The following is a 13,364-nucleotide window of genomic DNA, read 5'->3' as shown; positions in this document are numbered from 1 at the left end:
TCCGTGCAGGACATATTACAGCCAAATAATAAACTTGCACTATGTGGAGGACAAATAACACCTTAATAAATGACCTTAAACATATCCCTGGCATTCCTGTAGTGAATATCTCTGTACTTAATGACTGAAATATGAGGTAATATGTATCTGATAAGCTAATATAGGGATAATCTTAGCCAGTTTACTGGTTGGCAGTGATTCTTCCTGTTTTTTGGATGAACTACTTAATGTGCTTGCTACAGTGAGGATGCAAACATAAAAAATGGACTGTTATGAAATACAGCAATTACTACAATTTGATAAAAAAAATGCTTATACATTACCTTCCTTCTCAGGGAAACTGATCAAATTCCTTAGCTATGATTATTTCAGTAATTAAAGGGTTTCTAACAGTTGTCTCGGAGATTTACTATACATGGCCAGAGACTACTAATCATCTATGAAGCAGTTCCCTTCAGTATCACTGTACTTTGACTGAATGACAGGGTGTGTTTCACTGAGTGCTGAGACCTGTGTAGAGCAGACAGCATCAAGCACTGCCAGCAGTTTCTCAGATAATGTCAGCTCTATAAATATATGGGGTGCTTTGAAAGTTTCCATGTCAGCACTTCATTGTCCTTCGCCATGAGGGGATCTACAGGCCCACAGGTGTGTGTGTGTGTGTGTGTGTGTGTGTGTGTGTGTGTGTGTGTGTGTGTGTGTGAGACTGAGGGGGCATGAGTTAAATGGAGAGCTGCATGTAGGGTGTTAAATTGGCAGTCCCCACAGGGGAATTATAGCAGCATTACAGGAATATTGGTCTTAATATTAGTAACACCATGTGAAAATACAATACAATAAGACAATAAGACCAAAGAGTAAACCTGAATTCCTTAAGTGTAAATACTGAAATGAAAAATGGCTGAATTCCATTTAGCTGCTCCAGTTTCAAAGTCCTGGTTTTGTGCAGGCTGACTCACTGTCACCCTGTCATTGCTTACTGGAACATTTGAATAGAGCAGAGCCATCATTTATGATATTTGAAACTCCTATAATTTTCCCTTTATAATAAGTCCAGATTTCTGCAGTGAAAGGCCTATACATCCTTGTTAGCAGCAAACTTTTTTGTCTTGATTTAGCATGAAGAGAAAAGGTGCAACAACCATCATTAATGGATAGCGTCCAAGAACTGGCACACTTAAAAGGAATGCAGCCATTATTGACGTTAATAACCTTTACTTTTCTTGCCCTGACAAGTGTCTGCTATTTAGATGGTCTTCATGAGGAGATTAGGTTCAGTTCAGCATTTTGTCAAAAAAAAAATATTTGGACACAGCCCTGCTTCTAATAAAACAGCGTTCAGGTTTTGTTTATATTGAGGTAAATACTGACGTAAATTTACCACATCATAGATTTGAAGTGTCCAAGGAAGACGTGGAGGACTAAGAATGGTTTTGATCCTGACAGTGTGGTGAACTTGAGGTCCTTGAAGTAACCAGCGTGGAAGCCATCACATTCTGAGCAAGACATGTCATTGGCCGAGCCTTAGCAACAGGAGTGAGTCCATAGCAACAGACAATAAGGATTATTGTTAGTTGACTCCACAGCGCAGCGCAACACTCTCACAAATGTAGTTAGACTAGCAGTTAGTCATAAAGACCTTCAACATTTCATTTTGTTAAGAGTTGAATATTATTAAAAGAACCTTGCCACGCAAATTATCGCTTTTCCCAAAAAAATGGGGGACAAAAAGCAACGAACTCGTCCCAAACGTATTTTTATCAACGACGTCGACAGCTATTCCTCCAAATACATCGCTAAGGTAAGTAGGTTAACGCTAAAGAAATAAGCAGTTAGCTAATGTTATATTGTTAATTTAAAATACCTTGTTATCGTCTGGTTCTAAAGTAATTTTTGTGACCCACTGTGCAGTTTTTATCGACGTGTGTAGCCGGACAGAGGTCAGAGGAAGGTGGCGCAGGGAGGACGGTGTTCTCCCCTCCTGGTAAAGCTGCTTTTCAGATAGTTGGAACTGTGTCTGTTTCCACCAAAGATGAAAAAGAAAACTTTCTGCTTGAACAGTTTACGGTGAGCATTAAATTAGAAACACGGGGGTACTGGATAATAAGTAACGTTGTAATTCTTACGTTTCTCTGGAGGAATTTAGTGCATTTAAATACATACAGGTTGTGCCGGAAAGTAGGCCTACTCCAGAAGCATATTTAAGAACAATTTTGATGCATCCTGAATGCAAATGGCTTGAGTTACTCTTTACACTATAGCCACTTTACGCTTCCACTCTAAATTCAAGCAAATATTATACTTTTTAAATGTATTTGACAGCTATTCTGCTGTTTTTTCTTCATACAATCTATATGAAAAGCTTGTACAGTAGTTAAAATTGGCTCCTTATATTGACCAAATACAACACTAAAATGTTGCTTACAAGTCAATCCAAAAATATAAGATTGTGTTCATTATGCATAATGAGTACTTTTACTTTTTTGACATGTTAAGTAGCTACATTTATCTTATAATACTTAAGTAATAAGTACATTTTTCAATATAGAACTTGCAGTCGTTTTATGTTGTGGTATTGTTACTTATACTTGCTACCACTGCATGCAGGAATGTTTGTGTATAACAAACAGTTGTACAATAAATGAATATGAAAATAAAGATACACTGCAAGTCAAAAAAACATAAAAAGAAATTGGAAATTTACACATGAAAACAAAAATATGTTAATGCACATTACAGATAATGTGTAATCTGGGTATATAATCTCTTTTGGTAGTCACCAGCTCGAGATGAGCTTCTTAGGCACCTGCTGGAGTGTGATGTTGTGGTGTATAACATCTCAGAAAGTGCCTCACAGCAGCAGGTTGAAGAAGCAACATGGGCAATCACAGGTAAGGAGTACACCCTTCTTACACTCTGCAGACCTACAAATATGAGCATGCTACAGTTTCCTTTATGTACATTATGTTTGTTGTTGTTTACTTCTTCTACAAACAGCCCTTCATGCTGAGATGGAGAACTTCAAGTCTCGGAAAATGTTCATCTTAGTCTCAACAGTGATGACCTGGGCCATGACCAAACCTCAGAATCCAGTGAGCCTGTAGGACAATGTAGGCTAACTTCTTCTGTGCATAAAAAACAACCAACAATGTGATTATAATTTCCCTTTTCAGGATGAAACAGATGTTCTCCTAATGGAGGACGACTTCAGAGGAAGAAGGCCTCACCCCAGTTTCAAAAAACACAATAATCTGGAGAAACTTGTGCTCAAACTGGGCAAAGGTGTAAGTACATCATATGGATCATAATAAAAAAATATTCCTACTGAAGAGTAGCATTTTACACTATCTAATTTTTCTTGTAAAGCCCCAACTTCATCATCACTTGTATTTAACTGTTCATGGGAAAATAGCACCAGGAAAATAAATTTATATATAAAAGACATAGACTGGAAAAATTATCCTCAACCTTATGGATTCTGTCTGCAGAAAAAGTCCAAACTTACTGGCTATGTTGTCGCTTGTGGTCTTCAGTACGGAAAGGGAGAGAACCTCTTTCACTACTTTTTCAAGGTAGATATTAATGTGATAATAGAACTGTTTACTGTATGTGTGTATACTACATGCCAAATTTGTCATATCATCTTTTGGGAAACTTTTTTTGTGTCTTTTTAACAGGTGTCTTGGTTGATGCAGTTTCCAAAAGTTCCTCTATTTGGAAAGGGCACAAATTACATCCCCATGATTCACGTATATGACCTTGGAGGGTGATTTTAATTCATTGTACTTCTACATATATACTGTAATTTCTTTTTTTAGATAATTACTGCAAGACTGAAATGTGTTTCCTTTTCAGAGTCCTCCAAAACATCATTCAACTCAAGCCGAAGTTAAAGTACATTCTTGCCGTCGATGACTCAAAGAACACTTTAGAGGATATTGTGAAGGTAATCTCATTATAAGCATGAATCCAGCAATACATTAAAGAAAACAGATGATTTATTTGTTGTAAAACACTGATTTGAATCCATCTGGGGACCTTTGTTGCTCATTGTCGTGCTCTCTTAGTCTCTTGCTCAGTTTCTTATCAATCTGTGGTGAACTTTCTACTGTGAGTTATAAAGGTAAAATGACAAAAAAAAGTGCAAAAAACTACACAAAAATTATTTGTATTCTCCGACTCTTAACTCTTTATCCCAGATGATAAGCGATGCACTTGGACCAGGAAAAATTAACAAAGTACCAGAGCAGGAGGCCATCATCATGAAGGCTTTTAAGGTACAATATGTTATTTTTTTGTTATTTTAAATGAGTTAGAATGTAGTCTGGATTATCACACTATGAGCTAACAATGTTAATATCTAGTTAATAATGGTTAAAGGTTTCTCTCAGAGTGGGAATTCAAACCAGAGACACTTGCACTCAAAAATACCATATTATCAAGCCATTAAATATGGAGTTGCTGGTTCATAGAAAATAAATGGAAGCATACTTTTGTGGACTCATTTTGTGGATTATGCCTTATTTTGAAGACTCTTATATTATTGAATCATCTGACTCTACCTTTTGCTAAATGGTCAGTGTTTGTCAATCATGTATTGTCTTTATATGTCCTGTTTTTATGTTTCTTTTTACTATGCCTGCCTCAGAAATTGCCCCTTGAGGATAAATGTTTTTGAATTGAATTGAATGAACTCCTTGAAAATGTCTACTACTGTCACAGAGCTACATATTTTGTATCTAGGATGACAGCACTTACTTAAGACTTACGGTTTTTCTCTTTTGACTTTGAGTGAGAGTTGCTCGTGATCACAAATATGGATTTTATAAATGGGTAAAGAACATATACATGAATTCATATCTGAGTTGTTTCTAGCTTGAGTGGCTCCAGATACAGGGTGAGAGAGACCTCCTGATGTAGCCTGTGGTTGCAATGAAAACGTCTTTGGCCCAGCACATCATTGTATATTCTACCAGTAAATATTCAGTTTAAAACACACTGTTTGGTCATTTCAGCCAGAGGAATTGGAGTACCTAAGTGTCAACCTCCGCCTGGATGCTTTTTTCATCAAAACCTCCTTCGGTCTCCAATGGACGTCTGAAACTGGGATGTTCGAAAACATGGACAGCATTGTGGAAGAATACAAAAACACCAGGCAGCTACTCGTGAGACATTTTACAAACACAATTTGATTTTGACGCCTTAATGGTACTAGATGTATACAGAGCTTAAAGGCCACTGATACAGAGGACTTGTTCGGCAATTCTTAAGGTTTTGTTATAAACAGCAGGAAAGATTTTTATGTATTTACAGAATTTCTTCTTCTCTGGTCTACAGCGCACCTGGATTCAATATGTCAATAAAGTCATTTATGATGATATAAACACTTCACTTGGGTATTTGGGTTGTAAAAGCTATTTTGACACCAGATAAAAGTGATCATGATTTCCTTTTCTTCATTTATTTTCTTAAGCCAATCAGAATCTGCCTGGTCGGACCTCCAGCTGTTGGTAAAACCACTGTTGCAGAGAAGCTCTGCAGTCATTACCAAATACACCACATCAAGATCAAAGAGGCCATTGAGGAAAAGCTCACACAACTGGTCAGTAAAGTCAGATATATTTTTACTCACTGTTGTCATGAAACTAAAGGAAATATGCTGCCCTCTTGTGGAACTTCTATACAGTTTGAGACTCTTACAGGGCAACAATGATGCATGTAAACTATTGTGTGTAAACTATTTCATGATCCTCTCCATATGCTACAGAATGAGATATTAAACGGATCTGACTCTGAATATGTCAATGAAGAGGAGGTGGCTGCTGCACAGAAGCAACTGGAAAACTTAAACAAAAGCATGGAAATGAATGCAGGTTAGTTATAAAACCACACCACACATAAGAATGACCATCTTACCAGGCTCAGAAAGAAATAAAGTAGAAATTGTTTTGATTAATTATTGATTAATTATTATTTTAAAAGTGGTGATTTGAATGACTACAGCAGTCTTTGAATTATTTCAAACAATCAAGGCCAGGGATTGTACTCATTTTGAGAGGGTGATTTTATTGACCAGTCTGTAAAAAATATCAATATATATATTTCGTGAGATGAGATGAAATTAGATAAGACAGAACTTCATTTATCCCGGTAATAGCAAATGTAATAGAAAGTGGGAAATATAGCAGATATAAAGAGTAAGGAAATATATAAAATATAAATATATGTTTCTCTGTGGTTGGATTATTAATGGGTTGTTGTTGCGTTGAGTCTTGTAGTTCCTTACTAAAGGTTTAAACAACTGGTTTTCCATCAGGTCGATTGGCTGACTCCCTACTCTTTGACATTCTTCAAGAAAAGCTGAATTCAAAGTCATGCAGTAACCAAGGGTTTGTTCTCGATGGCTTCCCTAAGACTTACGAGCAGGCGAAGCTGATCTTCTCTGGTGAGTTTCATCCATTCACGTAAACTGCTGTACACTGTTTATTAATGTTGATTATGGATGTAGCATTTTTATCGTTCAGATGAGGACACGGAGAACCAGGATTTGTCAAAAGCACCCGTGTGCAACAAGAAGATCACTCCAGGTTGTTGATGTACTTTTTACTTTGATTTACCACAGTAGTATAACACAGAACCTTCAGTTCTTACAGCATAGCAGGCAGTGGAAATATTATTGTGAGTCATATGTAAAATAACCTCAGAACTAACTAACCTCTCCATATACAAAACGTTCTGGCTGAAGCACCGTCTTATTCTATTTGTTTGATGTTTTGCAGAGCATGTTTTTGCCATGGATGCAACTGATGATTTTCTGACGAAGAGAGTACAAGGACTTCCACAGAGTGTGGCAGAGAAAATGCGCTACACCCAGGAGGACTTTGTCTCTCGCCTGACGAGATACAGACAACGCAGTGCTGCTGAGGAAACCCTGCTGGACTACTTTGATGAGCTGGAGATTCACCCAGAACATATTGGTACTGTCCTCACAGACACATCAGGACACAACAGGATTCATTCAGACCACAAACAAGAAACAAAGATTATTGTCACAAGGAAACACAAATAAGTAAATGGCAACAACAAACAGAGTATTTATAAATACTTCAGATCTAGAAACTGACATTGTAGAAAAGTTGAGAGTTTCTGTTGGCTGTGAAAAACGTGACCATGTTTCAGACTATTTATAGTCCTCTTCTGGAGTTTCTTGAAATTAAGATAACATTTCCTGTGAACTCTTCACATGTCATAGTGTGTTGTTTTAAGTTTGTTTTCATTAGCGTATAATCACCTGAAAAAGGAATCGTGTTCAGTTTCAAAGTCACTATAGGTTCTCCTACACGTTTGGAAGGAGAGACGAGGTGCTTCCAGTGTGCAAATTCACCACTAGATGCCACTAAATCCTAACATGGATGAACCTGTTTCCTTCTGTCTTTTTCCCTTGTATAGTATCTGGCATATTGAAGAAAAACAGCAATCTTGCTTGTGTGTCTCATAAATCAATCTCAGTGTGTGCTGTTAAGTAATTCAGCAGACCTCTTGTCAGTACGACCTCATGGTAACCAGAACAATGTTCAGTAGAGAGACTTGTAGAAGCTGCCAATGTAATCCATAATGATTCTGTTTCTTTACACTAAGTATGACTTGTTCCTCTCCAGAGGTCACCACAGGTGATCCAGAGTACACAGATGTTATGAGGAAAATCACCGAGATGGTGGGGATTCCCAAGAACTATGGCCTGAGTCCAGAGGAGCAGGAGGAGGAGGACAGAAAGAAAGCAGAAGAGAGGAGGCAGAAACTGGCTGCAGAGGCTGCTGAGAAGAAACACAGGAATGAAGCTGCGCTGGCTGAGATGTCTGCTCAGTATGAAGAGTGGGTGAGTTCAGAGAAGAGGTCACACTGAGGTGAAGCAAAGCCAGGGTGTACAATTGGGTAGGGATGGACTACTGAGCAATCATTGTGATTAAAAAAATAAAATATAGCCACATGTCAGTGACAAAGCACTAATTAGATGCAAAACAATGCATTTTCAGGTTTTGGGTCTCTTTTTACTGCCAAAATATTTTTAAGTGACGAGCAACAAATCTAGTGAGTTATTCAGACCATCAGGGGCAAAGTGAGTCATATGCACAAATCTGTTATTTTGTAATTTATTCCTATGCATGCTGTAATCTCAGTCAGCACTCCTCTTGGCAGCAGCACATTGTCTCTCTGTGTTTATTATTTACATGTTTATTATCCCCACCATGTGTGGCAAAAAAATATTCATGCTTAAATCAAAGAGTAGCATACAGCATTTAGAGAGAATATAATACAAAAAGGGGAGCGAAAGAAAGAATGCAGTCTTTTCTGTCCGTGGAAAAAAATGAATGTTATTTCAACAATCAATTCCAACATTTTTTTTTTCTTTTATTAGCAGAAGAATTTGTCTGAGCTGAGCAGACAGGAGTATGAGCTGCTGGAAGCTCGCTCTCTTCCTCTGAGGAACTACCTCATGAAGTATGTGATGCCCTCGCTCACAGAGGCCATGTTAGACTGCTGCAAGATCAAACCTGATGACCCCGTCGACTTTCTGGTATTTACACTGTAGACCTTCTATAATGAAAGTACGCGATTTGTTAATATGAATGAAGTGACGCAGCGGTTCTGTTTTGTTTTTGCAGGCTGAACATCTACTGCGGAACATTCAACAAGAGTAAAAAGCTGTCTTTGAGGTTGTGTTTGTTCTACAGTAATTAACATAATCAAAAGATGAAAGAAGAGTGCTGCATCAGTGTTACGGGCTCATGAGACATAAATATTAACAAATTTGATCAGAAGATTGTCATGATTTTGTTTCTGATCCCATCATACAAACAATTAAATCTGTCTGAACTTTATCTGTAGTAATTACTTGATTTTATTCATGAAACATCCAACATGCTCAGTTGGACCTTTATTGTCATCAATAAGTTTACCTGAAGCAGAGAGAAAACACATTCAGAAAAAAAAACATTTCTTCTGCTGTGAGTCATTTGAATTACAGCATTTGCACGTGTGGTCGATACCACAAGTAGCAAATAATAAAAAAGGTATATCAAGTTTATTCATGACATATACTTTGATACTGCAGGTCTGATGGCTTATAGATCATTTATAAGCCATTAATTAGAGAAACATTTGGGCTGGTGAGTCATTACAAGTCAAATCATTAATAAATGCTCATGGGTATCAGTTCTGCAACGATATATAAAGATATGAGTTTCAAATTTTCCTTTAGCAAAAGTTAGTTTGTCATTTTCAATCAAACATAAACGTAGACTGTTTATTGATAAAGGGGTTTTCACAAAAATCCATCCAGTCTGCAGTTGTAAATGTTTGTGTCCTTTTCAGAAAGTCAGAGGTCAAATGTTTCATTTAAGGAGCTAAAAACACAGCACATTTATAAAGAGTGACTAATTGGAAATCAGATTATGTAAAACAAGCAGGAGTGCTAGAATCTCAGCTAGCTGTCAAAGTGGAAAATAGTGTTGGTTCAGCCACAGTGTGGAAACGAAAGCAAGGCTATGAATAGTTTCATCCAGTGTGTGCACATCTAAGTCATTATTACTAAAAGCCATATGAACATGCAAAACTAAAACTGTGCTTTCACATAATACACAAAAAACAGAAAGGAAGAACCAAAAAACATACATTGCATGTAGATTGTGATATTGTGTAAATATAACTTTACACATTTATCACACATTTAAAACACAAAATGCTTCACTTTCAGTATAAAAAGTAAACTTTCTCTTGGTGTAGAACTTAGCTCAGTGTCAGTTAGAGATCCTTATGGTTCAGCCAGGTTTCCACTCGTTACAGATCTGTCCTCTTAGAGTCTCCATCTGGTCTGTGACTCAGCTGCCTTTGTGTTGGAGAGTCAGCACTTACTGGAAGAGGCATGCTCACTCTGGTCTTCATCCAGCAAAGATGTAAACAGCAATCTTAAGGCAGACTGCAAATGTTCTTTAGTGGGAGGTGATACAATATAGACAGCTGTCAAACTAATTAAATCAAGATAAATTAAGAATTAAGTGTAATCCTACGTATGTTTCTTGCATGTTATGTGAATATATTAACCTTTTTTCAGCTACATGAGATCACAGTGCATCACAGGATGTGAAGTCTGCTCTGTCAACACTAGGTGGAGCCGGCATCTTTTCAAGAAACTTCAGAGGTACATGAGACAAAAGTACTTGAATTCAAGTCTGTTTAAGTGGTTATATTTCCTTTTCAGGTCCTCTTAAAGAAAAGGGAGATTGAGCTCACAGTGTCTTGCCTTATTTGCTTTTTATAAATTATTCAGGGTGTGGAGAAGGTCTTTGTTCTGATATTGTTGTAAAATGCGTCACAGAGTAAGAATGCGTTGCTCCAGTTGTTGTGGTTATTTAAGTCCAACTGGTGTCTGGAGGTTGCTTTGTAGTTTATGAATGAGGAACTGTAGAATCCACCAGCTAATTAGAAGCTGTCTGCAGACTCACACGTACGGAAAATAAATCACGAGAAGCACTTCCTGTCATACAGTCACTTTCTGTACAAAGTCTTACCACTATAAATGACAAAAATAGTATTTTCCAGGTTGTTAAAGCTGCAAAACGATATAATTGTTCATGTAGTTGTGGGAATGACAGTCTATCCATATTTCTCCATACAGTGAAAACACATGAGATCTCTGTTTTTAATAGATTTGCATATTGTACAAAAATAAATGGAAGTCAGTGGATGGCTGAACTGGAAAAAAAATGCATTATGTATGGATGGCAAAAGCTGTAATATAAAGTATAGTTCATGAGTTCAAACAAAACAATGGTCCTTTAAAGCTAAAACCCTAAACTACACCATCTACTACATCTACTGTTGCAGAACTGTTTTTGCTTTAAAGCTTTAAAAATTATTCTTTAAATAGTAACTACTATTATGTTCAGTAAATGTAGTAATAATAATACAGTTATTGAACCAATTTTTGTAATGTGCAGTAAAAGTAGTTGCAGAAATAGTGAGAGAAATAGTGCAGTAATGGTAGTAATGTTAACAGCCATCATATTTACAGTATTTATACTTGTAGCAGTAAAACATAGACACTTTTAAGGTGGGTTTTAACCTGATCTAAATGCATTTTCCCAGCATGTTTTGGAGCAGGTGAGAGGTTTCAGTATAGCAGGGGCAGCTGATTCCCTCAGGTGGTACTGCATCAAAAACTGCATTAAAACCCACATTATTGTATGTGGGTATGACATGGGCTTGGTGATACTGTCAGTAAATACAGTTTGTTGCTGCATCTACAAATGCAAGTTAAGATTCTACCATGCAAAGTGAAAGTTAAGTTAACACCATCCAGAAACACTACTGACTTTAGCGTTTAGTGTCTTCAGTTCCCAAACGCTCAATGGATGTTGTTAAAAGACAAGGTGATGTATCACAGTGGTAAACATGCCCCTGTCCCAACTTTTTTGAAATGTGTTTAGGTATCAAATTAAGATTGAGTGTATTGTTTGCAAAACATTTAAGTTTATCAGTGTGAATATTAAATATATTGTCTTTGAACTGTATTCAATTGAATATGGGTTGAAAAGTATTACATTCTTTTTTTATTTCTGTTTTTATGCATGGGCCCAACATTTTCTAAAGGGGTTGTATTTACAATAGATTCTCTGGGTTTTTGAACCACCAGACAGGTGGAGTTTACTGCTTTAGGATATTAGTATTTTTCTTTATACAAAAGTTAAAGCTGGTAAAGTTAATTAAATCTTCCTCCACAACCACAATCATCAAAATAAAGATTACATCAGTCTAATTTCTTACTTGCTAAGATGCACGGTGGGAAAAATAATTCTTAATAGGCAGAATAATATCCTCCTGTTGCAGCAGTAAAATACTGAGAATGAAGAAGGGGCTGGCTGACTTTGGGCTCTAATAAAAAAAACTGAACGACACATCCACATATTGAATTATGGGAACTGTGGGTGTTTGGCAGGACATCTCGTCATTTCTCCCCATAAATATGAAATTAAATGTCAGTGACAGAGCTGGACCTGCTCCCTGCAGGGGAAATCTGTCCTAATTTGTTCAGCCAGACGACTCTGCCTCTCCCTCTGTCACTGCCAACACTTTTATTGTAGCTGATTGGGGCGACCCTTTGCCCTCCTGCAAATTACAGTGTCTCTTTCCAGAACTTCACTTCCCCATCATTTCAGAAGCTGTCATCCCTTTTTCCTGTCCTGTAGTGTTTCTGTCCTGCTGTCACCTTTTACAATCAGCTGATGTCAACACCCACCAGCTCACCTGCTCCAAATTTCCTCATCAGCTTACCATTATTTGTACCCTGAGCAACTGACCCTTCACAGTTTGCAGTGATGATAATGGCAGATTTAGTTGTGTAGTTGTGTAGTAGGAGTAAGCAAAAGCCGCCTCTCATTTCTAGCTGATGACTATGGGCTTTGTCAGCTAAAATGACTCTCATTAGTAGATTTCACAAGTATAGCTATCTTATTTAAGCTAATGCTAATGCTTAAACTCCTTGAGTCAGCCGAGAAGTCGTTTCCAGGTGACTTTTTAATGTTTCAAACCCTGTGAAAGTGTTTTAAATTTGTAGTTACTTAATTGCTGCGTGCATGATATAACTAAGACTAAGGCTAAAGCTAGCTTACATCCCAGCAAACATTAATCAGATGGTGAAATACAACACTTCTATGTATATGAAAGGCAGCAGAGATGGAAAAAGGAAGTGTAGGGATTAGATTCGGTGCAGCAGACCTTGAGATGGTCACCCAGCCAGACCAGCTTGATCGTAATCGTCCCAGTAAGAAAGCTAGGCTAACAGCTGAGCTAACCTGTCTTAGACCTAAAAGAGCTAGCCAGAGAGAGATGGGTTGTTTCGGCCCACTTTGATTCTGCACCAGCCCACATCCTCATCAAAGCCCTCGAATTATTAATCCCACTTTAACACCTGGGAATAAGCTTGGAGTTTGGCAAATGCAGTGGTATTTAACAAGAGTTTGGCTGGAGGTAATGTTACTGCAGGTAGTAAGCTAGCATAATGCTAACATTCATAGTGTACATTAGAGCAGATAAAGTAATAATAAAATATACTTCATGAAATTATGACTCATTGACAACAGGGGCGCCCTCAGAACCTTTTCCCCTTAATGCATAAATAAATAATGCCCACCCAGAGGTCACAGCCAGAGGTCACTGTCTGGTTTACCATAATGGCTGCTCTCCAGTGGAAAACCTTTAATTCAAGCTGCCAGAAATCATGTATTAGTAGTGAAGACTTTCACCTGAACAAGCAAGGAAGAAAGGTCTCATTCTGTGGTGCAGGGCGTCGGCTCGACCGTCTGAAA

At 37.5% G+C, this 13,364-nt stretch overlaps 1 protein-coding gene across 1 annotated transcript; it reads left to right on the top strand.

Moving 5' to 3' along the window:
* Positions 1-1,717: 1,717 nt before the first annotated feature.
* On the top strand, positions 1,718-8,735 carry LOC146314348 (adenylate kinase 7-like). Its single transcript, XM_084737076.1, is given in 18 exon segments — positions 1,718-1,801; positions 1,912-2,067; positions 2,777-2,891; positions 2,998-3,092; positions 3,174-3,284; positions 3,489-3,572; positions 3,678-3,766; positions 3,856-3,946; positions 4,200-4,277; positions 5,016-5,165; positions 5,474-5,602; positions 5,768-5,873; positions 6,317-6,445; positions 6,525-6,587; positions 6,780-6,977; positions 7,659-7,876; positions 8,417-8,575; positions 8,664-8,735. Coding segments are annotated over 18 exon segments (2,127 nt in total).
* The last annotated feature ends 4,629 nt before the right edge of the window (positions 8,736-13,364 follow it).

This window comes from Lutjanus erythropterus, chromosome 15 (genome assembly GCF_056507025.1).
Source record: "Lutjanus erythropterus isolate fLutEry1 chromosome 15, fLutEry1.hap2, whole genome shotgun sequence".
NCBI classification, from domain to species: domain Eukaryota; kingdom Metazoa; phylum Chordata; class Actinopteri; order Lutjaniformes; family Lutjanidae; genus Lutjanus; species Lutjanus erythropterus.
This window is presented reverse-complemented; position numbering and strand designations above follow the sequence as displayed.